This window comes from Melozone crissalis, unplaced genomic scaffold (genome assembly GCF_028551555.1).
Source record: "Melozone crissalis strain CALT ecotype California unplaced genomic scaffold, PUWL_Pcris_2 ptg000023l_1, whole genome shotgun sequence".
In the NCBI taxonomy this organism is placed as follows: Eukaryota; Metazoa; Chordata; class Aves; order Passeriformes; family Passerellidae; genus Melozone; species Melozone crissalis.
This window is the reverse complement of record NW_026535801.1, coordinates 7,960,120-7,987,789: the sequence shown is the minus strand read 5'-3', so window position 1 is coordinate 7,987,789 and position 27,670 is coordinate 7,960,120. Positions and strand designations below refer to the sequence as shown.

Here is a 27,670-nt window from a genome sequence, read left to right as displayed (position 1 = left end):
ATAGTACAAACAATAAAAAAACCCACTGCCAGAGTCAGAACAGGCCCTGACCCACCTGTGTCAGGGAGGTGGCACAGTCCCATCCCATGGTGGCTCAGCCCTCCTGCAGTGCCAGCTGTGCTTCTGCTGGAGCAGGGATCCTGCACAAGGGGGGAGTTTTCCTCTGAAGCTCCAGGGCTGCTGGAGATGGGCCTGGGCTCCCTCTGGGAATGCAGGGGAGGAGAAAGCTGCTCCTCTGGGAATGCAGGGGAGCAGAAAGCTGCTCCTCTGGGAATGCAGTGGGCAAAGGCTGCTGTGCTGTTCTAAACCTCAGATTGTATCAAGTAGGAATGCTTGGCTCCTCCCCTGGGCAGAGCATCTCCCCATGGGATGATGGAATTTTCTCAGCCATGCAGGGACACTCAGTGGCCATGGACAGAAGAGATCTCCTGGAGGGAGGATGGTTTGTGGAAGAGATAAAAAAAACCTGCCCAATGAACAGAACTGCCCCACCTCTGACAGATGTGGAATAGATTACACACATTGTCTTTCAATCCAGGACAACTGCCATGTGATGCTCTGCTTTTTTTGAGTGTTTTTGAAAGTATTTGCTGTAATCTATCCCTATGAAGTTGAAGAATATCAATGTTTCTCCTAGGATTTATAATTTGGAGATTGGCTGCCAATATTTTACTGCTACTATTGAACTGTTATGTATAGTCCCACAGTTACCAGCTCCTCCTAATTGTGGCACTTGAACACATTTGGCGCTTGTCCTCTGATCCCTTTTTCTTGCAGAGGCCAGAACCAGCCTGTCCTGAATGCAGTGAGTGGCCAGGCTGTGATCACTGCACAGAACCATGGCTATGCCATCGATGGCTCCTCTCTCCCTCCTGGCTGGAAGCCTCTCTTTGTGAATGCCAATGACCACACCAATGAGGTGAGCTCTGCACAGGGAAGCCCCTATTTCACCTGTGTGAGCCTGCTCTCACATTATCACAGCTAAATTTGTTGATTTGACCACTTGCTTTACTTGGAGCCTTGCTTTACAGCCAGGGTGAGCACCCCACTGTACCACCCCCCTGCACTGGATTGCAGCAGTGACTTTATCATTTCCCTCAAGAGAAGCCTTATTAATTTCCATGATTTCCCTACTGCTGGTGTTGCTCACTTTGCTACCATTTGTGGTATTTTTGGGGTCCCCTGTTGTGGAGGGGAAAGATGAATCTGACTCCATGTTCTTAGAAGGTTAATTTATTATTTTATGATATTATATTAAAGAATGCTATACTAAAACTATAGTAAAGAATAGAGGAAGGATCCTTACAGAAGGCTTAACAAGATACTAATGAAAAACCAGAGTCCTGACACAGCCTGACTGTGACTGGTCATAAAGTAAAAACAATTTACCTGTTGAATAAATAATCTCCAAACCACATTCCAAAGCAGCAAAACACAGGAGAAGCAAATGAGATAATATTGTTTTCCTTTTTCTCTGAGGCTTCTCAGCTTCCCAGGAGAAGAAATCCTGGCAAAGGGATTTTTCCAGAAAATATGACAGTGACAACCATTCTCTTAGGGTTTGTGCCACAGCAGTGCAAACCTCTGTCACCAGTTTGTGTTGTTTCTGTGCTTCCCAGCATAGAAAAGGGATATCATTGCTATCTGATTTGGTCTATTATTGAAAATATAATTCCAATTACTAAAGTCATGAGGAAGAGGGGCTGCCCCTAGAGAATAGCTTACATGATCTAAGAGTCCAATGTCAAGTGACATCCCTCTGAGATCTCAGGCTTCTAATTGCCCACATCAAATCTTTTCCATGATGCCTGGTGTTGTGCAAGTTTGTAAAATCTTGTTAGTTATCAGGAAATCAATGAGAAGAAGGTATTTTCAAAAGCAGTTTCCCTCATGGAAATATGCTTCTCTCCCTTGTTTTGTATGAATGCTCACTATCAAATCTGGCAGATTGAACAGTGCTGTTCTGAGCTACCCATCTGATGATTGTTGAATAAGTTTGGTTTGTCATTTGCTGTTTTCTTTATCCTTACAGAAGGATATCTAAACACAGAAAGGTATCTAAACATAGACAAATCTTACCAAACAAAACATTGATGAAAAAAAATTTTACAGCTGTTCAGCTCAATTTTTGAAATGAGTTTATTTTCACTGCGTTGGCAAACTAAACCATTCTTTCCCAAGCCTTTCATGTTTGCTGTAGCTGGAATTTGGAGACAAAGGTGCTAAGGTTGGACAGCAATCTTATGGATCTAGTAGAATGATGTTCATTCATGTGAACTAAAAAAAGACATTTCTGTGAGCGCCAAAGCAGCAACAGTCTACGAAACCTTCATAGATGGAGAGGGACAAGGACTGTGTTGGTTTAGCATGAAAAAACAGGGTCAGGGCTGGGATACTCTGTTGTGTAGAGTCTGTTGCAGTCCTCAGCTTGAAAACAAAAGCATTTTTTGGGTCTGACCTGACTTATCACAGCTAGACAGGGCCAGCACAGGTTTCCAAATACTGACAAGGCATGGAGTGAAGATTTTTAAAAGTTCTTAAATACATTTTTTATGTTTTCACATTTAAAAAAGTTTTTACGCACATTTGTATGTAACTGCAAGGAACACAAGCATTCAGGTAAAATGTGACAGACTGATGGGATTCTTTACTCTGAGAGCAGAAATTCATGGCATAATGTTGTCAGTAGCTCATCTCTCATCCCTGTCCTATCCTGGCATCCCAACCTGAAGCTCTGGATGGCACTGTGGCTCTATGTGAGACTGTTTGGGCTCCTTTGTCCATTCCTAAGGGAAACAGGTTGTATCAGGGCTGCTTTTCCCTGAATTTCCTCTTGAGGAACTTCCCTACTCCTATCTGGAATTGGGAACCATAAGCAGTGACACCTACAGGTGATCTCCCAGTGGATTTTGCTTCTTGGTGCTATCAGGCCGCACAAATGAGAAATCGTTTTTTCCTGGCTCCAACTGAAACTACAAACACTGTCTCTAAACTCAGTTTAGGTCCTTCATAGCTGTTGTTTGTCCACAACAGTGGTCCCCTTCATCACTCTGCCCAGCCCAGGGCAGAGATCAAGAACCTGTGTCAGCATTTAAAGTTAATTATGGTAATCAGGAGTGTGACCAAAATTTTTTCTATGACAGAACCAATCAGCTTGGCATGGTTAAACCATTCATTGTCCCAGGTGATCTTTTCTTGCCAGGTATGTTTTTCTTCTCTGCCTAGCTGCTCTGTGAGATGCTTACAGCTTATCAGAGTTTGGTGTTGCAGTGAAAGCTCTGTCTCCACTGTGCCACCCAGTCCATGGGCAGCTGAGCCTTGCAGGGTTAACAGCAGAGCAGGAGGCTGGGAATGAAATGTCAATTTGACAGCCCCTAGAAACACACCAGTCCTTTGGCCTTCAGTGCTTGCAGGCATAAGGTGTGGCTTTCTGTTCACTTGCTTGTCAGGAGGTGTCACTAAGAGAGTCCCTTTTATTCCTGCAGGGAATTATGCATGAGAGCAGATCGATTTTCACAGTGCAGTTCTATCCAGATGCAAGTCCTGGGCCCAGGGACACAGAGGTAATGTATGGGGATGATCTGGGCTTGCTGTCTGATGGCATTGTGAGTGCAGGTGTTTATCAGCTGCTGTACCAGTTGGTGATGGCCCTAAATCTTGGGTCTGGAAGTGTCAGCATCCCAGTCATGCATAGGCTTGTGTCTGCTTAGCTTGATCTGGAGCTAATTACAATCAGCAGCAAGAGCTCTATTGACTTCTTAGTGCTTTGGATCAGTGATTCCATTCATATCATGTGTATGTATTGAGTCCTGCTGGGATTATCTGTTGGAAGTTACTAAAGTGCTTAAGCCTTTGCAGGATCAGGCTGAAATCTCTTGCAAAAGAGACTGCAAAAGGAATAGGATTTTATCTTAAATGTAAAAAAATACTAGCCAGATGCTTTGTAATAAAATCATTAACTTTCTAATATACTTTAGTTCCACTTTCAAATTTTATAATTACTGTAGAGTTATGTAAATGGATTCATACTTCCTCACTCTGGTTCTCCTAAGTGAAATGAAATTTTAATCCCCCATCTGTGACTTCACACAAATTTTGTAACAACTGGTTGCATAGTCACAGAATATGACTAAGCAGCGTCAGGGGATGTGGAAGGCAGAGGAAGCATGTCTGAACATAAATAAACTATTTAGCATTTCCTGAGAGACAAAGATGGAAGAATACCTAGAAATGCTTATGTTAATCTTAATTTGATGATGTTGATTAAATCTGCAAGTAAATCTCTTGATATCAGGAACTTTTATAGCAATCTGATTGACTGGTGTATATCAGAGAACTCCAAAACTCAGCTGTGTGTCTTCTCCAAGTCTGCACTCCCACTGCTGGGATGGTTTGATGAGATAGAGCCTGTCCTGACAGGCTTGCAGGACCCATCCATACTCTTTCCCAGGTAATTCCCAGCAGTCAGCCAGCCTCAGGGGCTGTGTGGCAGAAACCTGGCAGGTATGGGGTGGGTTGGAAGCCTGTCCCACTGCCTGTAGCTGCCTGATCCCATTGAGGGTCCTGCAGCCTGCCCTGCCTGCTTGGAGAGCCCTTTTCTGGCACTTCATCTGGAAGGACAACACTGATTTTGCACAATTCATGTTTAGCTATCCCTTCTCAAAACTCTGCTCTCCAGTACGCACCATTCCAGATGGTTCCTTGAACTAGTTCAGTGTGTGCTCCTCTGTGTTTTAGCTTTTGGTTCCTTGAGCCAGTTCAGTGTGTGCTCCTCTGTGTTTTAGCTTTTGGTTCCTTGAGCCAGTTCAGTGTGTGCTTCTCTGTGTTTTAGCTTTTGGTTCCCTGAGCCAGTTCAGTGTGTGCTCCTCTGTGTTTTAGCTTTTGGTTCCTTGAGCCAGTTCAGTGTGTGCTCCTCTGTGTTTTAGCTTTTGGTGCACGTTCACTCCTTGCACTGGCAGCCACAGAGAAGCAGAGCACACAGACATGATTGATGTGTGTTTTCTTCCTGATTATGACCTCACTTTCTTGAATGCAGCTTTGTCAGATATGTCAAAGTTGTTATATAAATTTCAAATAATGATTTCCTCACTGAGATGGTGTAAATCTGCCTGCTGAAGGCAGCAGAGCAGAGCTGATTGCCTGAATTCACAAACGGCCTGGTTTTTCCTTCTTTGCTTGGTATATATTGAGTTCAGCTTTGACAGTAAATACATGTGTTTGTTTTTCCTAGTTCCTATTTGATTCATTTATTTCCCTGGTTAAGAGAGGGAAAGGCACCACCATTCCCTCGGTCCTTCCCAAGGCTGGAGTGACAGCTTCTAGAGTGGAGGTCAGTGCACAGATATTTTCATGCCTGTCAGTGAGCCTGGGAGCAAGTTAATTCCTACTGAACCCACAGAATGAAATAGCACATGGAAGTCAAAGGAGGCTTCTCTTATAAAAGTCCTGAGAGCTGCTTATCTCACAGTCATCTGGCCTCTCTTGTGTTATTAACTCTCTTTTCTTTGAAAGAGTTTTAAGTTCTGATGTTTCATGTATTTTCTTTGCAGTTCTCTTGAGACAGGTGCTCTCATAGCAGTATAATGAGGTGCCCTGGGATAATCTGGCCATGAGATTTCATGCCAGCAGTATAATGTTGGTGCTTGGTTGCTTAGCAAATAAGTCTGAAATTCCTAACGTGAGCTGAATTTCATACAGTTTTGCTGGCTTAGAGGCAGCAGGATTTTGTGGGTGGCCAAAGTGAGGCATTGTTGTCTATAAGCACATGATACAATTAACATGTTTATTGTTTGCTCTATCCATGAGTCACATGTTTCTTTAAATGGATGTCTATGGGAGAATTCCAGTAGAAATACTCCCAGAAGTAAAACTGGGGTGATTTTGGAAGCAATTTCTTCTCTTTTGAAAATGTATGTTCTGTAATTTAAGACTGTTCAGTGCTGCACAGTCTCTGTTCATTTCAGCATCCACCACACTGGGACTGATTGTTTTTATGCCATTTTCCACTTGCAGGTCTCCAAAGTTCTCATTCTAGGATCTGGGGGTCTGTCGATTGGCCAGGCAGGGGAGTTTGATTACTCTGGATCACAGGCTGTGAAAGCCTTGAAGGTGAGGAGATCCTGTGAAAATACACAGAGTTCTGTATGTTTATAACCTCATCTTTCCCTTCTCACAGCCAAACTGATCCTCCAACTGTGTCCAGCTGGGGCAAGGAAGCTGGTGAGAAAATAGGGAAAATAAGCGATTTTTGTTGGTGAACTTGCTGGTTGAGTGATGTGAGTTAACCACTCAGAATTATCTTCCAAAGAGAGATGTTCTTGGGGTTTCCATCACAGTCTTCAAGCAGTTTATTTGTGATGTATGCCTGGTTGCTTCAGGCCGGCTAAACTGGAAGTGGAGGAGGAGGAATATGATCAGATGTACCTGAGGTGAGAATCTGGAACTTTTGTGGTCTGTCAACACACTGCAGGGCAGACAACCAACAAAAGCTGAACAGTTAGCTACTGCCATACAAAAGAACCCCTCATCAAGGCAGGTTTTCTAAACAGTATTTCTTTTAAATGGGATGAATTTTTTAAAGGTCATTTATGTCAAGTTTTTTTTCCAGAACAGGTCCTAGAAAGGTTGCTAGGGCAAAAATTCATGCTAGAAGAAGGTGTAGAAGGGTAGAATGTTCTGTGATGGGGTTATTACTGGTATTGTAAGAGTTACCTGGGTCCCAAGTCCATGTCTGACCTCATGTGAAGAAGGAAGAGGGAGCCCTGACAGAGTCACAGCAAAAGTAGCAGCTGCCTTCAGATGAGGCGATGTTGTGAGTGGCTCTGAGGCTGTCCTGATGCCACAAACATTCTATTTCTGTGCTGGCCCTGGAGTGAAGGAACAAAAAAATCAGTTTTAGTAATGTTAAATATAATCTGGGCTGCCCTGGTTCATCCCCATGTTGCAACACATCTTGTATTGCATGTGTGTTGTTTGTGTACTGTATTGCTGTTGCTGGCTATGGGTTCAAACTGACCACATCATCAAGAGACAAGAACAGGGCAGGAGTGGAGGATCCCAGAGTTGGGCAGTGTCAATATGACCCATCTGGAAAAGAGGTATCTCCTTTATTTTCATGTTTGATTTTTTTTTTTTGTAAATTTATTTTTTGGTGGTTTTCTTTGTTTGGGATTTTTTTTCCCTCTTTGGCCTTTAAACTCAGTTGAGGTTGTGGAAGAAAGTGGAGGTTTTTAGCGCTAAACTTCCCCAGCTTGACTCCTCACAGAGCCCTTCCCCTTCACATGGCCACCCAAGAGCTGCTGTGATCTGTGGGCTGATCCAGAGGCAGAGCTTGCCCTTCTTGACCTTGCCTCTGGCAGAGGCATTCAGGGCTGCATGGAGAGAGGAGTGGCTGGTCAGCCCTTTTCCTGCCAGGGAAAGCTGCAGAACATGGCTGGGAGAGAACAGACAGTTAACAGCAGACAGGAGAAATTTCTTTTCCCTTAGACTTGGTAATTTTATTTTTTGTTATGAATCAGCACTGATTCTTTCTCAGTGCTGATGTTCTGATTCATTCTTCTCTGTGCTGCTGCTCTGGCTTGGCTCTTGGATGCTGATTCATTATAAGAAGGTGCTGATACTGATATTCCGTCCTGGACAGTTAAATGAGTGCTTCTTTTAAAGACTAAAAAGTCTTGAAGAGCTGGAACTTCCACAGTCAGTAAATTTGTATCTGAAAAAGTATTCATAAAAGGCAAGAACTTCCCCTGAAGAGCAAGGCCTGGAAGCATCTGTGGACAACAGACTGGTTTGTGGTCACCTGGAAAGTCTTCTGTTTGTCACATGGAAGATCTTCTGGATAACTTTCTGTGGGGATTATCCCAACTCAGCTGAATACAGGTGGATATTACACAAAAAGAGAGATGGAGCTCTTCTGGAGTATTTATAATAAATAAATTGCTTTAATTAAGTTGTAACAAGTGTCTCCATCAGGGTGGGTGGCCATGACGCAGAGTTCTGTATGTTTATAAAAAACTAAAAAAAGGCAGAAGTTGAAGGAAGGAGTTGCAAGAGGAAAAAGCACATGGATTAACATCCAGCATTCCAAGCAATTGGGCCAGCATGATGTGGTATCAATGAAATTTGTCTCTCAGCACAGAGAGCATTAATTCCCTCATTAATTCTCCTCATCATCACTGCTAGTTGATCTTTAAGATACCTTGTCCCAGATAAGCAGGGAAGAAAGAGCTGAGATGTTCAGATAGTCCAGCTTGTTGAAAAGTGATGAACTTTTCTCTCTCCCATTTGTTTCAACAGAATTGTAGCCATGAATTTCTAAATACATTTATTAGAGAAGAATGTTTTGATCTTTTCCCTTGCCATCACCATGAAAACTACCCAGTTAAGGAACGTTAGTCTAAATCCGAAATATTTTCCATACAGATTTTATATGTTCTTTCCCTCCCCTGTTCCACACATTTCCAAGGAGAGTGTGCTTCAGTGAAAAAAAAAATACAACTTGTCCCAGGGAAAAAAAGCCAGCAGAAATTTACAGCCAGTCTTTAAGGCAGTATTTTCAGTTATCAAAGAAAGGAGAGGAAATGTTACCCAACACGTGAACCCTGAGAGCTCTGAGTGAGAATCCCACTGCTCCAGGTGAGTTGTATTTTTGTTCCCCCAAAGCAGTGAGACAAACAATCACAAATTTTAAACAAACACAGAAAAATCCTGTGGCATTTTCATGCTTATTGTGAACTGAGGGAAAACAGCACTTTCTGTAGTGATCCTAGCAACACTTCCATAGCATTTTCTCCAGTTTGTTTCTTGATAATATTTTTAAAATATTGTCACTGTTTCTCTTTCCAATGGGAATGGTTTTTTAACCTATTAACAGCTTCCATGTATATAGATTCAAAGTTACATTTTGACTTGTAATTTGCATCTATAACTAGCATTTTCTGAAAATGATGTTTGTTTGTAGGTTTTCAGCCTTACACGAAGCTGATGGAGATTAGAATGAGCTCCTGTAAAAGTGAGGCCACAGCCTGTGCACTTTTCAGTCCACCTTTGCAACAAGGCAGAAGAACAATTTTCTCTATCTGCATGTCTACTGTGTGCGGTTGATGTGTTTTTTTTTTTAAGCTTGGCCACACTCATTTTTAGCAAAACTTGGTTTCCTCATTAGGTGCTGATATTTCAAGAGGGAGGAGGATTGATTTGCCCAGCCCTGAGTCAGAATTTTCTATTAATGAGCAAAATAAGTGCATTTCTGTCTGTAGCTAAAGAGCAGCAAGACTGTTAGAGCAGAAAACAGATAAACTTTATTATCTATTATGATTCTATCTTGGTTTCTCAGCTGTGACAGATAGCAGTGTAAAATTTTGGCTAACCTTCATCTTGCATAGAAAGGCAGAGTTTGTCTTTTAATATGTGCAGTATCCAATAAAAAAAGTTAGAGGATGAGATTTTTAAACTGATAATACCAGGGCAATAAGGTATTCCTATGGAAAATCAAAGAAAAAAGTGTGGTTTTGTTACTAGTACTAGTTGGTACAAAAATCTGAGAACTTCAAACACCTACTGCTTGGCAAGAAAATATTAGCTTTTGATTAAATTTTTGCTTTGTCACCTTTAATCTGACTTCCAAAGGCAGACAGACATGAGTGAATATGCTGCAGTTTGTACCTGTCTCTCCTATATAACTCCTAAATGTGTTAAACAATTTCATGTTTTTCAGGGTCATGTGGGAATCTCCATTCCCTCAAGATCACAGGCACAAAAGTAAAGAATTGGCATTGGCTCAGCCTTCAGATCAGAAGTCTCTTATAGGACACTACATAATTTTGAAATTCTTCTGCTGTTATGAATCCCATCTCTTCTTGCTGGTGCTTCTGTTAACTCTTTCCCCCATGTATGCCTATTTTTAACACAGATTTTAATTTTTCAGGAAGAAAATGTGAAAATTGTCCTCATGAATCCCAATATTGCTTCAGTGCAGACCAATGAGACTGGCTTAAAGCAGGCTGATGCTGTCTACTTCCTTCCCATCACTCCTCAGTTTGTCATTGAGGTCATCAAGGCAGAGCATCCTGATGGAATAATCCTGGGCATGGGTGGCCAGACTGCTCTCAACTGTGGTGAGTGTGGTACAGGTGCCTTGGCACTCCATGGAGGCCAAATCATGGTTTTTTACCAGATAACAAGTACAGTAATAAGGGACAGGACCAGAGGAAATGACCTCCAGTTGCACCAGGGGAGGTTTGGATTGGATATTAGGAGAAATTTCTTCACTGAAAGGATGGTCAGGCATTGAAACAGTCTGGAAGTGCTCAAAAGGTTGTGGCATGTGGGGACATGATTTATTTGGTGTACATGGTGCTGCTAGGTTAACATTGGACTGACTTGTTGATGTTAGAGGTCTTTTCCAACCTGGGTAATTCTATGATTCTACCACATGTTCTGCAGATTTTATTTCTGCAGGCATCCAAACCTCACACATTGACCAGTCTACTGAGAGACAGGCAGAGATTCCAACCATGGGGGAGTGAATCTTTCCTAAGCTGTGAATTTAACATCTCATTGCTGGGTTTGGTACTTGAAAGTCATTCATGTCCTGCTTTTCATCTTAAATCTTAGTTGTCATAGTTGGATTTGGGATGTTTTGACCACCTTGAGGCAGAGATTTAAAAGGAAAAGTTACCTTCATATAACTTCTTGCACCAATATTCATCTGTGCTGCTTTGCTCTGTGGTGTAGGTGGTGGCCAGCTGGTAACTGCAGTATTATCCCAGGTTTCCTAGATTTGAGGATGGAAAATTTCATCTTATGGTTATGTGTTCTGATAAAAATAATACAATTAGCTGTGGGGGAGGCCAGACAAGTTGTCAGCTAATCAGATAACTTTTGAATACTTTCTAGATAACTTTTGAATAGTTTCTTTGCTCTAAATTTTCTAAATTCTTCCCTGTGAGGGTGGTGAGGCCCTGGCACAGGTTGCCCAGAGAAGCTGTGGATCCCAGGAAGGGTCCAAAGCCAGGCTGGATGGGGCCTGGAGCAACCTGGGCTAGTGGAAGCTGTCCCTGCCCATGGCAGGGGGGTGGAATGAGATGAGCTTTATGGTTTCTTCCAACCCAAACCATTCTGTCCTTCTTTAATTCTATGATTGTTCATTTAGTATCCATCCTCAGAGCTGTGTCTTGGTTTCCTCTGCAGGAGTGGAACTCTTCAAGCAAGGGGTACTGCAGCAGTATGGTGTGAAGGTCCTTGGGACCTCAGTAGAATCCATCATGGCTACAGAGGATAGAAAGCTTTTTTCTGACAAACTAACTGAACTAAATGAAAAGATTGCTCCCAGCCTAGCAGTGGAATCGGTAAATCAGATCAATTTGAAGATGTGATTGCTATTACTGCTGCCCATTTGACTTAGTAAAAATATTTATTGTTTTGTAGAGTGAAAGCTGAATGCAGCTGTGGATGCTGTAGTGTGTAAGCACTCCTTGATGATTAATCCTGGGGTCACCATGATTTAAAATGAGTTAAGCACTGCAGAAACCTAACCTAATTTACCAATTGGCAAGAAAAGTAAATTATATTGGGGTGACTCCTGTGCTGCAGCACAAAAGTATGTGGCATGTCAGGGGAACTTTGCTTAAATCGTATACAAGACATTTAGAGTTAGAATTGGAGGTCCCCAAAATCAGTATGATTGAAATCTTAAAGATGGGAGAATGAAAACATAAAATTGGGTTTGGTGGAAAGGTCTGTTCAAATTTGGAGGAAACCAAACAGGTCTTAAATTGGTATGTCTTTAGGAGGGGTTATTTCATGCTGAAGTCTCTGAAGACAGATCATGTAAGGACATTGTCCATGCAGGTCAGCAAGGAAGTCCACATACAGCTAAGGACAGAAATCACCTCCTTGACTGCATGTTCCACTTTTCTGCTATTTGGCAGAAAAGGGGAATATTATAAAGTGAACTTCTATTATTTTAATTTTATCTTCAGACAGTTTAGTGTCTTATTGATGGGATTTCCAGTTAACCTTGTAAGCAGAGTTGAAGGCTTTATTTATCTGAATTGCTATCTATTTTTGAAATGTATTCCCTTCTCCTTTAAGGTTGAAGATGCTCTGAAGGCAGCTGAGAAGATTTGCTACCCTGTGATGATACGTTCTGCCTATGCCCTTGGTGGGCTGGGGTCTGGAATTTGTCCTGATAAGGAAAGTTTGCTGGACCTTGGTACAAAGGTATGTCTGGAACTGCCAACTTGGGGAATATCTGAACATCTGATTTTCTTAAATACTATTCTAATGTCATAGACACTGGGATTGTACATTCTTTACATTTCATCTTATCTGTAAAATGTTGTCCTGGTTAGGAACTGCCCTCTTTTCATCACTTGTGCTGACAGATAATGAAAATGGCTCAATGACAGATCTTTTAAATTCATGACAAGACATAATTTGAGCAAGTTTTTCAGCAGTTTTGGTCTGGAAGGAAATACCTTGGTCTAGATTCACCTACTTCCAAGAGTAAATGATTATGAACAGTGTCAAGGAAGTGGAAACATTTGGAATGCTGAGTGATAACATGGTCTTAGGGACAGAAGGCTGGGAGGCTTGGGCTTCTTCTGTGTTTTTGTCAAAAGATGGTAATTCTCCTAGGTCAAAAGCTCATTTAGCAGAATGATAGTTCATAATTTGACAACTACCAGCTGTCTCTGGCTATGTAGACAGCTCTTTTTCTATAGAAAATCCAGGATTGTTTAAACATTGCTGGGAAAAGTAAACAGATAATTGGGGAAAACAAATCCAAAGATTTTTTTTCCTTGTCAAAAATGCAGAATTTCAGGAAATAAAACTCTCTATCCCTATGGGTCTCTTGAATTCTTGGGGTTGTCTTTCCCTGGTTTGCTGAGCCTCTTAATCTCTCACTGATCTCTAGAAAGAAATACTGCAGATGTCACTGAGAGCTGTATATACAAATGACTTCTTTGTGTTCCCCACCTCTGCTGTCATGCAAACAGACCCTGGGTCTGGTGTGCTCAGTGCTGAACAAACACTGCTTGGGTAGGGCCAGCTCTGGGGGGCTCAGGGAGCAGGACTGGCACAATCTGGGGAGGCAGGAGGGGCCGGAATTCCACCTTACAGATCCGTGGTGAGGTTGGAAACATGTCACTTACTCAGGCTCACTTGTGGGCTGTGTTTAGAGGAAGCAGAAATTCACCCATAAACCCTGGGAGTGCAGCTGTCTGACAGGTTTATATCAAAACCTTTTTCAATAGGAAAACCTCATTTTGATCACCACATTGTTGTTTATTTTATTTTATTTTATGTTTTTTTAAAGCCTGCTGCCTACCAGCACCCTCAGAATCCTGTCTGCAGGGCTGTTCCCAGTTGCTACTTCAGGTGGTGCTTCATTCTAAGTTTGAAGTCTGGCATTTCTACTTGTTAAATGTCATCCCATTAATCATGGCTTAATGCTAAAATTGATCTGGCTCTCTCTGCAAGGCCTCCTGTCCCTCAGAGAGTTTACACCACCTCCCAGTTCAGTATTGATATTTCAAAATTTACAGTGAAAAGCAATTTGGGTCTTGTTGAATTAACTCAAATTTGGATGCTCATTTCCAGCCCAGCAGTTATGATTTGTAGTAATTCAGTGAAGTGGATTTTCAGGCACTGGATTGAACTGTTTATAACTCAGATAACTGAACACTGGGTGTTTGATAGCACAGCTAGTTCAGCTAACCTGGCCTTGAGGTTGCGTCTCCTGAGTCTGCTCATTGAGTGGGAGAAGGATACAGGAGCATCCAAGGCTGGTTTGCAGGAGTGGTTGGGTGTTCCTGATACATCCCCACCATGTCAGTGCCTGCTTAAGCCACTGTGAAGTGCCATTCCAATAACCTTTTTTCCTTTTTTATGTGTGATTTTGGCAACTGAGCTAAGGGCAGGGTTTAAGTAACAGCTTGAGTTAATGACAGATGGGAGCAGACTGAAGAGCCAATTCATGGGCAGCATGATAACAAGAAGCTTTGCTAAAGGATGGATTGATAACGTGCCCATCACTTTCTGGGGTTTTAAGCAAGTATTGATTAACATTTTCTATCTGCTAATATTAAAGCCATGTATTCACTAGATTATGCTTATTTACCAACAAACTGTATTTTTCATTTTTGCCTCATGTGCTGAGGAATACTTTCAAGATTAGTTTAAGAATAAATCATGGCCCTTGCCTCTGGTTAGTGTGCCAGTGACAAGCAGCATTATTAATGCTATTAATTACATACTGTTTGCTGGCACCTACACTCCCATCACTCAGTCATTTTGCTTTTTGCAGTGCTCTCCTATTGAAGTCCTTGGGGCTACCCACATAAAAGGGTCTGTTGCATGATTGAAGCCTTAAATATTCTTATATTCCTATTTGTTTTTTATATACGTGCCCAACCCTTTCCCCCCCATCATATTGCATACATATTTTCAAATGTGCCTTTCAAATCACAGTAAAGCAATTTTTAAGAAAGAGAGCAATAGAAAGTGCTTGTTATCAATGTTATGAACTTATTTTCATCTTTCATTTGGTCTGGGATGTCTAGAGATAAGTCTTAAATGTGTAATATGGTCTAATAAGGGGTTTGGTGCAGGGGGGGTGTTGTGTGGTTTTTTGGGTGTTTATTTTGCTGTTTATTTTCCCTAACCTCTTCCCAGGCATTTGCAATGACTAACCAAATTCTGGTGGAAAAGTCAGTTGTTGGCTGGAAGGAGATAGAGTATGAAGTTGTGAGAGATGCTGCTGATAACTGCATTGCTGTCTGCAACATGGAAAACATTGATGCTATGGGGGTCCACACAGGTAGGCTTGGGCAGAGACTTTTTGTATGCAGTGCTGTTCTGCCTGGTGTTATTGAGCTTTGTGACTGATAAAGTGGGCTAGGAAAATACTGCTCAGGTCCTGAATACAGCCAGATAGGGTGTGAAACAGATTAAACCTACACCTGTGATTGTGCTTTGCATAAGATTCCCTAGCCTGTCTCCATCTCTGGGCTTCTGACTAGCTGTGCTTTTCATCAGCTGTGCATGCACAAGTGGTAATCTCTGGTGATGTCATTACTGGTAGTGGGTTAGCAGAGACAGTGACTTGTGTGGCCACAATTTCTTCTCATTTTCCTTCTCTGCTACCTTGTGAAAAACAGGAGATTCTGTTGTGGTGGCTCCAAGCCAGACCCTCAGTAATGAGGAGTTTCAGATGCTGAGGGATTGTGCCATCAAAGTTGTCCGACATTTGGGCATTGTGGGAGAGTGTAACATCCAGTTTGCTCTGCATCCAACTTCCCTGGACTACTACATCATTGAGGTTAATGCCAGACTCTCCAGAAGTTCAGCTTTGGCCTCCAAGGCAACAGGGTAAGATATTTTAAAAAAACCAGAATGTTCCAGAACAAACAAATGAATAAACAGAAAAATTGAGGGTAGCAGAACAGAGACAGAAGGAGGGATTTGGATCAATGTATTATTTAAATAAGTAGGTGACAGCTACAAGGAAAAAGAGCTGCAGCATCTGCCTTCCATGTAGTTAAAACATGGAGTTGTAGCTACATTTTCATCAAGGAAGACTGAAGTTGGCTGTTAGAGGGAACTCTGGAGCAGTCAGGTCAGTGAGGTACAGATTTCTGCATGGGAAGCTTCTAAGAACAGCTCTTGTCAGCATCTGTTAGGTCTGACCCTTGGAGAGCTGGTCCTGCTGGGAGATGGAGGGTGGGGTTAGTGAGCCCTCCAGGTCATCCCAGACCTGCTGATGCTGTTACTACAAATGGAGAAGCTCCCAGGAGAAATGTGTGTGGGAGCCTAATCCTTGCAAAGCACATCCACTGCATCCATATGTTGGCTGCAAATCATCTCTGGGACCCAGAGGGCAGGGTTATTAATGAGCTGTCTGTCAGATTGATGCAAATGGCATTGCTAGCTGCCTTTGTTTTGTTGGCTAATCATAAACTAATCAAGATAAGGATGGTCAAAGCAGGCTGTTTAAAAATTGGCTTCTTAATTGCACTTTGCAGATGCTGTTGAGAGGCACAAATTAATCTCTAATTTGCAGTTCTCAACAACTCTTATGGTTATTTAAGACCCATAGCAGGCTGGAGATAAGCCGTGTTGTTGGACAGTGGGCGTTTGATTGTTTTCTTTCTCGATGACAGACTTGCAGCTAAACATCTGTTAGGGTGGGCTTACAGTGGATGTGACAGCTACTGAAAGGGGAGCCATGGGGGATAAAAAAGCAAGTCCCAGATCTAGGGAGGTAGCTCTGCAATATGTTGAGGTAGGAGGCTGGGTGGGTCCTGCAGTGCTTGAGCACAGGAGCCTTCCCTTGGGTTGAGGAGGGACGATCACCTCACATCTGTTTAACGGGATCCACCCCTGGGATTTGCCAATGCAAAGTTCTTTCCACTCTGCTGTTCTCTGCTTCTCCTCTCTGACAGGTATCCATTAGCATTCATTGCTGCCAAAATTGCCTTGGGGATTCCCTTGCCAGAAATCAAGAATGTGGTGACAGGCAAAACCTCTGCTTGCTGCGAGCCCAGCCTGGATTATGTTGTGACCAAGATACCCCGCTGGGACCTGGACCGTTTCCAGCACACCTCCAACCACATCGGGAGCTCCATGAAGAGTGTGGGAGAGGCAAGTGCCACACTCTCACCTCCCATTCCACTACTTGGGAAAGCCATTTCTCTTCCTTGGAAGCTCTCAGAGCATCTGTCTTCAAAGACCTAATGAATTGGAGGATATATATCAAGCTCAAATTATTTTTTTCCAGTACTATAATTAATGGAAATTAGTTAGGTAGGACTGTGTGATGTTGGATATCCCAATATGGTTTGACTCCTAAAGGAGGAGATCACTATGGATCACCTGAGGTTGACTTCATTCCTAACATTCTCAGGCTCTCAGAGTTGTGTTTTTAGTTTGAGGTTCTGTAGTGGTGGTTAATTACAGTACAATTTCAGGACTAGTAGTGTGTTAAGATTTTCAGTGGTGGCCATGAGCCACAGCTTTCAGTTCTTCCTGAATTATTTGTCCTCTGTGTTAAAACCATCTGCCAGATCTCAGCCTTGAAATCCAAACACAAATTGTCATCTTGCTCTCAAGTTTTGCCGCCTTTTAGAGATGAAGTCTCTTACATCAGATTTTAAGATGTCTGGACAGTAACTGTATTTTCAGACCATGTTTTAAGAAGGGGGAAATAAGACAAAATCATTAAATTACCCACTTAATGAGTTAATAACATATCAGCTACCAAAACAAAACAATTATTTGTGTATTTTTTCAGTTGTCTTTTCAAATAGTTATTTTATTAAATTATTTTGACATGCAAGATGCTCCTAATATCATTGTTGTTGTTGAAGAAGAAGCCTTCATCAGAACTGGAAAGATTAATTAGAATTTGATCTTCCATTGGCAGGTTTGGCTTTTAATAGTAATGAGGTGGGTTTTTGTTTTCAGTGAGATGATGCTTCCTGATATTAACCCTTTCTGCTTAGAGGTTTGGGGACTGTTTTGTAGAACTGGAGTTCCTAAATGCAGTTGCAGTATAAGCTGTGGAACTTCATGGCCATGCACATTTGCAGAAGATGTTGAGTCCTTCCAGTGTTCATTTGCCACAGAAGTGCCTGTATCTGTGTCCTTTTCCAGGCAGGACAGACATACAGGGAGAGTCAGTGCTCTAACAGGGCAGGTGAGCTGAAGCAGGGATGGAGAGGCCCAAGGGATGCAGTTTGCAGCTGGTGGGGGAACTGAGCAAGAATGTTAATCTGCAGGACCTGTGGGCAGGAGATGGAGTCTTTGAAGCACAGAGTTTCTTGCCACTGTGTCTCTATTAGTATGGAGCAGTCATCTCCCCAGGCCTGAACTTGAAGGCAGATTGCAGCACCTACTGAATTTTTATTAATTGAACAGTCTGGCCTGGCCTTTTCTGAGCTCTGTTGTGCTGGGCAGTGGGCCTGGAGCTGTGAGAAAAGAGGAAAGCAATGTTATTTTTTCTTTTGACATTTTTCAGCATTGTGTTTGAGAAGATTTTTATGCTGTTAAGGTCTCACTACACTGGGAAATAAAAATGTAAAAGTTTGAGAAAGAGCTCTGTTACCTCACAGATATCTAGACAGAAAGGCTTGTTTTCTTATTAGATATGTTGTCAAGACTGAAGGAGGGAAAACCCTTCAGTGCTGCTGTACCAAGGAGGAGTAATCATTTAAGAGAACCCTCACAGGGGAGAGTTACTGTTAAATGTAATTTAAAGGAAGCAGGAGAAGGTTTCTCCTGAACCTTAAAATTCACACTGTGAATTTCTATCTCTAACAGTCTGTTAAACAGAAATATTCTTTTATATTACTATACCCATGCTGCTGCATAATGTTTCCCTCTACCAGAGTGCTTCCCTTAAAACAGTTTACAGAGGAGAGCAGCACACTCCTGTGTGTTACAGACAGGGAAATGGAAACCAAAAGTGCAGTCCACCAAACCCAGAAAACCAACCAGTCACTTGTCTGGGAATCCCCATTGATACCATGAGCAGAGTCAGATCTAGAAGTGGAGTCACCAAGGCTCAGACAGCAGGACTATCCTAGGGAGGAGTCCCAAGGATGCCATCTGTGTGTGTGCTTGTGTTTGTGGCTGGAATTGTCCCCACCCTGCTGCTCAGGGCCCGGCCAGGCTTGGTTCACTGTGGCTCACGTGGATGTGCTCTCCCTTGCAGGTCATGGCCATTGGCCGCACGTTCGAGGAGAGCTTCCAAAAGGCCCTGAGGATGTGCCACCCCTCCGTGGATGGCTTTGTTTCACAGCTGCCTATGAATAAAGCCTGGCCAGCCACTCTGGATCTCCAGAAGGAGCTCTCTGAGCCATCCAGCACTCGGATATATGCAATAGCCAAGGTAACAACAGATAGAAAGACCTTGACCTACTGTCTTGGTTTGAAAAGGCAGGTGTCTGCTAAGAGAGGCAGGAGCCTCCCCTGAAATGGAAAATGTAAACGCCCTCCCTCTGAATTGTTATAATTCTGAAATTAAGGGGCTCTCAGGGAAAGCTATGGGAATAGGAATAACAGATATTTGCTAGGAAAATTAAAAATACAAATGCAGTAGTACAGAAAAGAAAAGAAAACACTAACAGAGTCAGAACAGGCCCTGTCCCCCTGTGTGTCAGGGAGGTGGCACAGTCCCATCCCATGGTGGCTCAGCCTCCTGCAGTGCCAGCTGTGGTTCTGCTGGATCAGGGATCCTGCACAAGGGGGGAGTTTTCCTCTGAAGCTCCAGGGCTGCTGGAGATGTGCCTGGGCTCCCTCTGGGAATGCAGGGGAGGAGAAAGCTGCTCCTCTGGGAATGCAGTGGGCAAAGGCTGCTGTGCTGTTCTAAATGTCAGATTGTATCCAGGTAGGAATGCTTGGCTCTTCCCCCTGGGCAGAGCATTTCTCAGTGGGATGATGGAATTTTCTCAGCCATGCAGGGACACTCAGTGGCCATGGACAGAAGAGATCTCCTGCAGGGAGGATTTGCTGTGGGAGAGATAAAGAAAACTGCCCAAAGAACAGAAGAGAACTGCCCCACTTCTAACAGATGAGGAATAGAGCACACACCCCCACCAACATCTTTCACCCTAAGACACTTCTATGTCTTGAATTTGAGCTACAGGATTGGGTCACCTGAGTATTCTTCATTCCTTTGCTTCCCTCTGTCAAGCTCACTGGGAGCACTTGGAGTAGGATTCTTGCTTGTGCTTTCTGCATCTTCCATGGTCAGGCAATGTGTTTGCCTTTTGTGGTACAATCTTAGCCTGTGCTCACTGCATTCAGCACCAGGTGCATTCTTGTGTCCTGTTACTTAATTTGTAGCTGGGTGCTGGTGGACACCTGGATCACTTTTCTCTCCTATGAGATTAAATTTTTCTGCTAAACATTGGCTAGTGTTCAGCCCTGATTTATACTAGTGTAAATGTCAGTCAAAATGGGTCAGTTCTGCAGATTACAAAGGAATAAATGAAGATCCTTTTGAGAACTGAAGCCAAGGATGATAAAGAATGGCAAACTGCAGTGTGTGAGAGCACTGTCTACTTGCAATGCTTGCATTGGTATGGGCTTGAAACTAAAAGAACTACAAAACCGTATGTTAAATTTCACAGACAAGAAATCCCCTGTTCTTCAAAACCAGTTTAGCTTCCTGTAGCATTCTTTTGACCCCTCTCCTGTCACACTGGACAAATCACTTCAGCCTTGAAGGTGCCTGTGTAACAGGGAGTGTTATTCTAAGGGAGCTTGGGTGCAAATTTATTTCTATTTTCATCTTCTCAGTGTTTGCCTGTGTATATCATGTGGTAAAAGTGGGGTTAGTTACTTTAGAAGGTAGGTGCAATTTCACACTTTGGTTTTGCTGCAGGTAACATGTCCATCTGTACATACCCTCCAAGAAGAAGAGGGGACAGCTGTGTTTTACAGCCCCTGCTTACCTGGATAACTTGATTTTTTTTTTTTTTTTTTTTAAGATTGCAAACCATCCTGGCAGGGAATGCCCAATTACTCTTTTCTTTGTACCCCTTTGTGTGGTGGAGTCTTTAAGCTCTTTGTGGTCATGTGTGGGTACATCTCGTTCCACCTCCACATGAGTGAGGAGCTGAGCCTGTGCTGTGTTAGTTAAAAGGTTTTCACTAGCAGTTCCTCTTATAAATGGCCTGAAGAAAAATCAGAAAGTGTTTTATAAATGTGTGGCTTGTCCAGCTGTTCCCTCTTGTTTTTCAAGCTGGGAAGTGCATGTCTTCATCCTTCAGCAGCTGTGTTTGGTCTTTATTACAGCCTTTTTCTTGTGACTGAGAGAAAAATCTTACTTCTTGAGTCTGAGTGGTTCAGAGAGATTTTATGAAAGATGAAAATTAGACCCATGTTAACACAGGGCATCTGGGGAGATGAAGGTGAGTTTGGGTCCCACTGAACACTGGGTGTTCCCACCTGCTGGTATTTTCACTGGGATCTGTTGGAAAAGCAAGAAAAACCTCTTAGTCCCTCCTTATAAAGAGTTGCCTCTGCCCAACACAAATTAATTCCCATTAATAACTGAGGCAAGCAGTACAAGTAAGAGGTGCTTCTGGCACCTGGGGCTGTCTGCATGGAAATCCCTTCCCAGCTTGTTGACCTTTAAAAACCAACAGTAAGTCCCCATTAGCCATCAGCTCAATTTGAAACAGGATGGACCTTTGTTATATTTTATGTGTTTTCTCCTCTCCTCCCCACTAGTCATCCCTCCAAGGCTTTGTGCTGTTTTACTCTCTCCTTTGCCTGTTGGATGATGACAACAGCAAGTGCTCAGGTGCAAGGAGAGGGAGTTCAGCTGCCATTCAGAGCTATTGCTGCCGGAATGGGGCTCCCTGTTGTCATGTAAAAGAAGGCACAGGAGAGAGGCTGACATAGATGAGGCTTGTTCCTTGGCTAGAGTGGGAGTGCTGCAAGGATGGAACAGCCTGATGAGCAGGGATGCTCAGGTTGTGTCAAGTGTTTTCTGCTGCTCTTAACTTTATGTACAAGTGGCCTCAGAAGGCTTAGGCTGTGGAGTTGGTGCATGCTCTGTTTCACACCAGGGCCCTGGCCTCAAAACTGTCCACACTACAGATGTGCAGTTTGCAATTGTGTTGCTGTCCACAGGCAGCTGAATACTTTCTGTGGTGAGGAGCCAGGATGGAACTGAAGCAGCAAGGGTGCTGTCTCTAGAGAAGGCATAGGCAGCTGAGCTGCCCTTCATTTCTTGGCCTGGAGATCAGGCTTGCTTCATGGCTCTTGGTGTGAAGGCAGCCCTGTAAACCCCAGTTCCTACTGGATGGGATCCTCTGGAAGTTGAGCAGGGCTCTAAAGCCCCACTGTCTTGCTGGGTCTCTCTCCTCCTGCTTCCATGGTGTGTTTGGGCTGTACTCCTTCATGCAGGTCTGAAGAGAGGAAAGCCATTGGAGTCCAGCCCTCCCTGAGCAAATTCTACATAGTTGCCTGGAAAACTGATTTGCCCCTGGAGTGTGGTGATAGGGAGCAAGAAATGTCTGCAAACTCATTCTTCTCTCCCAGTCTCCAGATTTATGCAACAGGGATAAGAAGATGGTTGATTTTCTCTACCTCTCCTCTGATGAGTGAGTGGAAGGGATACATTTTTTTCACTTTCCTTTGACGATCTCTAGGCTTTATTAAAAAAGTGTCCTAACCAGCTTAAGAATATATGGTAATGCTACCTGTGTATGTGTGGCTCAGCGACCATTGACTGAAAATTGGAGATCCTGAAGATGTGCAAGTCTGCATGTGTTTTGTAAAAATAGATGGACCTGAAAGGAAAAAAGATCTGCTCAGATACTACTAATGTGGCAATGTGACCTCAAGCACTAAAGAATCAGGATGGAAAGGACTCCTTACTAGTTTCCTCATACCAATAGTGTTCTGAAGACTTTGTATGTGCCTGGGTACTCTAAAGGAGCAAAATGTGTTAGAGGTTTTTACCCTCAGAGCAAGAGGGTAATTGCAAGAGCTGGCTGGGAATTCTTTAGGAAAGGCAGAAGTTGGTGTCAGTATTTTGCAGGGAGATGCCACCCATCCCTTGTCCACTTCGCTCCCTGAAGTGACCCATTTCTCTGAGCTGGCAGAAAGTCTCCCCATTGCTGGAGCACATGGTGATGGTACCAACATTGTCTCCAAGTTTTGTAACTTGGGGAAATAGTGCTGGGGTGCAGTGGACCAAGCTCATTCCTGGATTAATTCTGGGATTTTCTTCAATGGCACTGCTCTGGCTTTGTTCCAGGGATGCTGCCCTACAAGAAAACAATTAAGCATGGTAAGAAATTAATGAGCCAGATTACTTTAGCTCAGCAAAGATACCATGCTGGCATTATCATTATGGTTGATTATAGTTGCTTTGTCAGGAGAGTTGTAACTGTACACCACTGGTGAGACCTGAGAAATTGCATTGATAGAAAATGCATCATATTGAGGGCTCTCTGAGGTGCTCAGGTTTTTTAATATTACAATGGTTTGTAACCTATTGTCTTATGAAAAATATCTCTGTGGGGTTCTAGCTGTAAATAATTTATTTTTAAAAACCCCATCAATAACCCCAGCAAGAAAGAAGGGAAATTTGAATGGTCTTGACATTATCTTGAGGCAGAGTGAGAGAAGCTAGAGCTGTGCTGTAGCTGCAACATCACCCAGGACCTGACTTTGCCTTGTTCAGAGGTAATGCAAGGCCACATGCTTTGATTCAGCCCTGTATTTCAAGGCTATATCAAGATTTATGCTCCAAAGCAAAATGTTCCTTCACAGCTGAGACTCCAGAGCTTCTTGTTTTACGTTTGCAGCTAGAATGTTGGCAGTGGGCCTGAGATTTAGGCAACTTGAGTGGTAAGAGGTGTGCAGATGGAGGGTTGGTCAGTGCAGCCTGAATGTGGCTCCCTGTGGTTAGCTGAGCATCTTCTCGGTGGCCACCCAGCCTAGGTGCCATCAGCTTGTCTGGCTGCTGGCTCTGTGGAAGGCAAATTACCTCTCACTGAAACAGAGGCCAGCTTTTGGAACCAGAGCACAGAGAGAAGCGGCTGGGGCCTCCCTGCACTCCTCATGGGGCACAGTTTCTGTTGCTGCAGGAGACAGGGCCAAGAGGTAGATGAACATTTGACTTGTACAGCTTGATCTACATAACTTTTTTTCTTTCTGCTGGCTGTTTGCAGACTAGATGTGTATTTGTGCAGTGTGTTAAAGGGGCTGTTTGGTGCTGTCCTGTTTTTGGCAGGCCTTGGAGGATGAGGTCCCCGTGGATGTCATTCACCAGCTCACAGCCATTGACAAGTGGTTCCTGTACAAGATGCGCAGCATTGCCAACATGGAGAAGATCCTCAAGGAACAGAACAGGTAAAAAAGCCTTGTCCTAGGGCACAACAATTCTCCTTGGAATCCTGCTCAGAAAACTATGGTAAGCACACATGCAGTCAATGGTGAGAAGTTTATTCAAGTGCTTGGAATAAATGGTGGTGTCTTAAAACCCGGTTCACTGTCTCAGTCAGCAGAAATTTTGGAGCATACTCTTTTTGGTAAAATAGCTCTTTATATTATGGAAGTTATGTTTTATTATGGAAAATCCTGAGTATCTGAGGCTAGGACTGGGAATGTGGATGGCCTGTGATGAGTAACTCATGTCCCTGGGACAGAGTTACCTTTCAAGATCAGCACTGAACTTGTCCTGACTTACTGCACCTGATGGTCACATACAATGCATTTTATTTCCAGCCTGGAGTATTGAATTTTAAGCTTTTCTTCTTTGCTGTGATCATGCAGTATGTGTGAGTATTGCTTTTGTACCACTCTTTCAAACACCTATGGTTCCAGACCTATTTAAATATAAATCTTCTTCCTTCAAGAAAAATGACCATATAAAATCCAACAGAAAAGATAGCAGTAAATTAAAGGAGTGGGCTATATTTCAGTTCAGACTCTTGCTGACTTGAGCTTTCCCTTCATGTTTTACGAGGCTGGGAGAGCCTCCTTGCTGAATTATTGGCAGAGTACTGTTGGCTTTTGTGTCTGGGGTACCCGTTGTGCTCGCTGGTGTCACCACACGATGGCACTGGGAGCGCAGCGGAGGCAGCGAGCTCGGAGCCGCTCCTCGCTTCACCTGCGACATCTCTGCTTTTAATTGAGCAGCTCTTGCCCTCCCTTGCACCCGGAACAAGCGGCATCTGGAGCCAAACAAAAATAAATGTGGAGAGAGAGGTGGAAGAAAAGGAGTAACTTGATTATTTGCAGAAATCTGTTGTTTGGCTGCAGAAGTTTTGTCCTCTAACATCTGTCACATGGCATTTCTATCTGGTCTTTTAAACATGCATGTGCAGCTCCTGAGGGGAAAAAACCAACATATCCACAATCAGTTTGTCACTGTTGGAGTGGCATGCTCTGGAATGAGGCCCCAGATGTTGGCTGCATCCTCAGCTGCTATAATTCCACATTTATATATATATTTATAGATATAGATAAATATATGTAAATATATTTATAATAAATCCTCTACAGAGGCTAATCTTCCTGAACCCTCCTATATCCCTGAGCTTGCTTTCCCTTTCTCTGCCATGGGTGGCAGGTTATTGTACAACCAGTGAGCAGTAGGTGGTACCACCTTACACAGTTTTTCATCCTTGTGGTGCCCAGGCTGTACAGGCAGCCTGCTACACAGAGCTCTTGGATAGTATCCAGCCTTGCATTTTTATCAGACACAAGCAATGTTGTGTCCCTTGGAAGTGGATTCTTGCAATTTAAATCAGATTGTGGGTGGTATCATAGAATCACAGAATGGTTTGGGTTGGAAGGGTCCTTCAAGATCTAGTTCTAACCCCCTTCCACTGACCATCTAGTTCTAACACTTTCCACTACACCAGGTTGCTCCAAACCTTATGCAGCCTGGCCTTGGACACTTCAGGGGTCCAGGGGCAGCCACGGCTTCTCTGGGCATCAATGCCAGGGCCTCCCCACCCTCACAGAGAAGAATTTTTTTGTAATAGCTAACCTAAATCTTCTCTGGCAGTGTGAACCTGTTCCCCCTCATGCAGTTAATGCCTTTTTGCTGGTCCTAAAACCATGAGCCGGACAAAGGTGATAAAAGGGGTTACCTTTATAAGGATCCTTACATGTACTATTCACCAGGTGGAAAACACCAAAGATGCACATGCGGCATAATGCATATACAATTTTAATAGGATTTTCAAATTAGCATATCTAACAAGAATCCCCAGTTAGAGACCTAAGTAGTGAGGTTATTCTCCCCTGGCTCAATTCTCTTTGAATTCCCCCTCTTTTAGATAGGAACTAAACATTGTTGATGAAAATGTCTCAGAGATCATTTCAACCGTGGCTTTACAGAGAATCCAACCTTGGACCCACAGCTTGGAGCTGCTGGGGAATTTATTTTGTCTTACTGTCTAATAGAGTAGGTAAAACTCTAGCTACAAATACTATGATAGGCTACAGAGCTACAAATAAATGTGTGAAGAATATAGGTAATGTATAAAAGAAAAAGAGGCAAAAATCAATTTGGCATTACTGTCACTCCATGCTTTTTAAAATAGTCTCTCTCTATCTTTCTTGTTGGCTCCCTTCAGGTGTTGGAAGGCTGCAGTTAGGTCACCCTGAAGCCTTCTCTTTTCCAGGCTGAACGTATAAATTATCTTACCCTTATTCACTTACCAGAGCAGATTTTCACTCCATCATCAGCGCATTTTTTCTCTCCACTAGAATTGCTCACGCTTTTGCAAGAAACCTGTGTTACCTCCCAGCCAGCACAGGAGGGAGGGGATGGACTGTCCAGCTGCATTACATTGAAGGCACAAAGGCAAAAAGCCAGGGAAAAACACTTGGGACTTGAACTAAGAGGCCAGTCCAGTGAGGCACATCAGGAACCAGATCTGTGCCACAGGCAGGGGAAAGCTAATTGAGTGATGCAGATGAGACTTGGCACACATGTGCCCTTCCTGCAGCCAGCTGTTTCCCGTCCCCAGCATGCCTGGCATGAGTTCTACCTGTGCTACAGAATAATTTCCAATTGAAAAGAGTGAGGGGTGGTGCCATCACTGCTTTAAATCTTTCTGCTAGAGTACAGTTCCCAGAAGCAGGAGTAGTTGCCCTGTTCCTGGGCATTGCTGCTGGCTACAGGCTGTTGGGATGGATCCACCCCTTCCTTTCTGTCTCTATGTTGGTCTGGGAGTTCTTTGCAGTGAGGTTTTGGATGCAGTTGGAGTAACAAAAGTCTTGATTTGGCCTCTGCAGAGCTGTAGTAGAGACTGGTAACAAGGAGCTGTCTCTGCCCAGAGGAAATTAAGAGCTAGAACGAGTGGGTGAGACACACAGATGGGGAAGGGGGATCAGAGGCAGGTGGAGGCCTTTGAGAGCAGTTCAGGAAGCAGCTCTCACACACCACATGCTGCCTTGCATCCTTGCCACGTGCAGAGATTAAGAGGTGAGCAGAAAATCTCACTGATCCATGCAATGGATCTGCTTACACCTGTGAGAGCCTCTGTGGGATAATGCAGTGCTGAGGGAAAAACTTCTGCCCTACAAATGTTTGTAAACATAAATTAATAGAGGCAAATTAATTGCCTCTGTGATGTAGAGGCAAGGACAGCCATTTGCAGGCCCTGTAGGGATTGGGAAGAGCACCCTCTGCCCCATTTACTTTTGTCCCATTGAACTTTTTTCTAAAGAAGATTGGGCCTGGTGCTGGGTGGGACTGTAAAGCTCTGTCATGCTGCAGCAGTGGTTCCATTTCTGCCTGTGGGCCCTCTAGGATGGAAGAGGAGTTGTTTCAGATATGTGATGTGGCTGCAGGAAAGCAAATGGCCTGAGTTGAACTGGGAAAAGAAAGCCATTTTGAGTGTACTTGTGAGAATTACAAGTAATATCACAGACATGTCAAACATGTGCCTCTGCTGGTTCTCCTGTGACCTTACGTATTTTTTACTTTGGAAGCTTATATTTGAGGGGGTTGTTGTTGTTGTCTGACCAATTACCTTTATACCTGCTGTGTAATTTTGACTTCAACCTTCCCCACCATGCACATAAACAAATAAAACCACTTGTGCACACTCACATGGAAGGAGCAGGCACCATGCCATGCTGTCAGTGCATTATAGGTGATGCTGTATGAAGCAGTGGCAGT

The 27,670-nt window shown here is 43.4% G+C and overlaps 1 protein-coding gene across 1 annotated transcript in view; it reads left to right on the top strand.

Annotated features, from left to right (window-relative positions):
- Window positions 1-27,670, top strand: part of CPS1 (carbamoyl-phosphate synthase 1) — a 90,825-nt gene that overhangs the window by 20,616 nt on the left and 42,539 nt on the right. Inside the window, exons 10-21 of the mRNA XM_054278180.1 lie at window positions 778-919; window positions 3,486-3,563; window positions 5,231-5,329; window positions 6,013-6,108; window positions 9,926-10,115; window positions 11,191-11,348; window positions 12,094-12,222; window positions 14,680-14,824; window positions 15,165-15,375; window positions 16,449-16,647; window positions 18,719-18,895; window positions 23,762-23,880. Coding sequence (XP_054134155.1) covers window positions 778-919; window positions 3,486-3,563; window positions 5,231-5,329; window positions 6,013-6,108; window positions 9,926-10,115; window positions 11,191-11,348; window positions 12,094-12,222; window positions 14,680-14,824; window positions 15,165-15,375; window positions 16,449-16,647; window positions 18,719-18,895; window positions 23,762-23,880 — 1,743 coding nt within the window. The remainder of the gene's footprint in view (window positions 1-777; window positions 920-3,485; window positions 3,564-5,230; window positions 5,330-6,012; window positions 6,109-9,925; window positions 10,116-11,190; window positions 11,349-12,093; window positions 12,223-14,679; window positions 14,825-15,164; window positions 15,376-16,448; window positions 16,648-18,718; window positions 18,896-23,761; window positions 23,881-27,670) is intronic.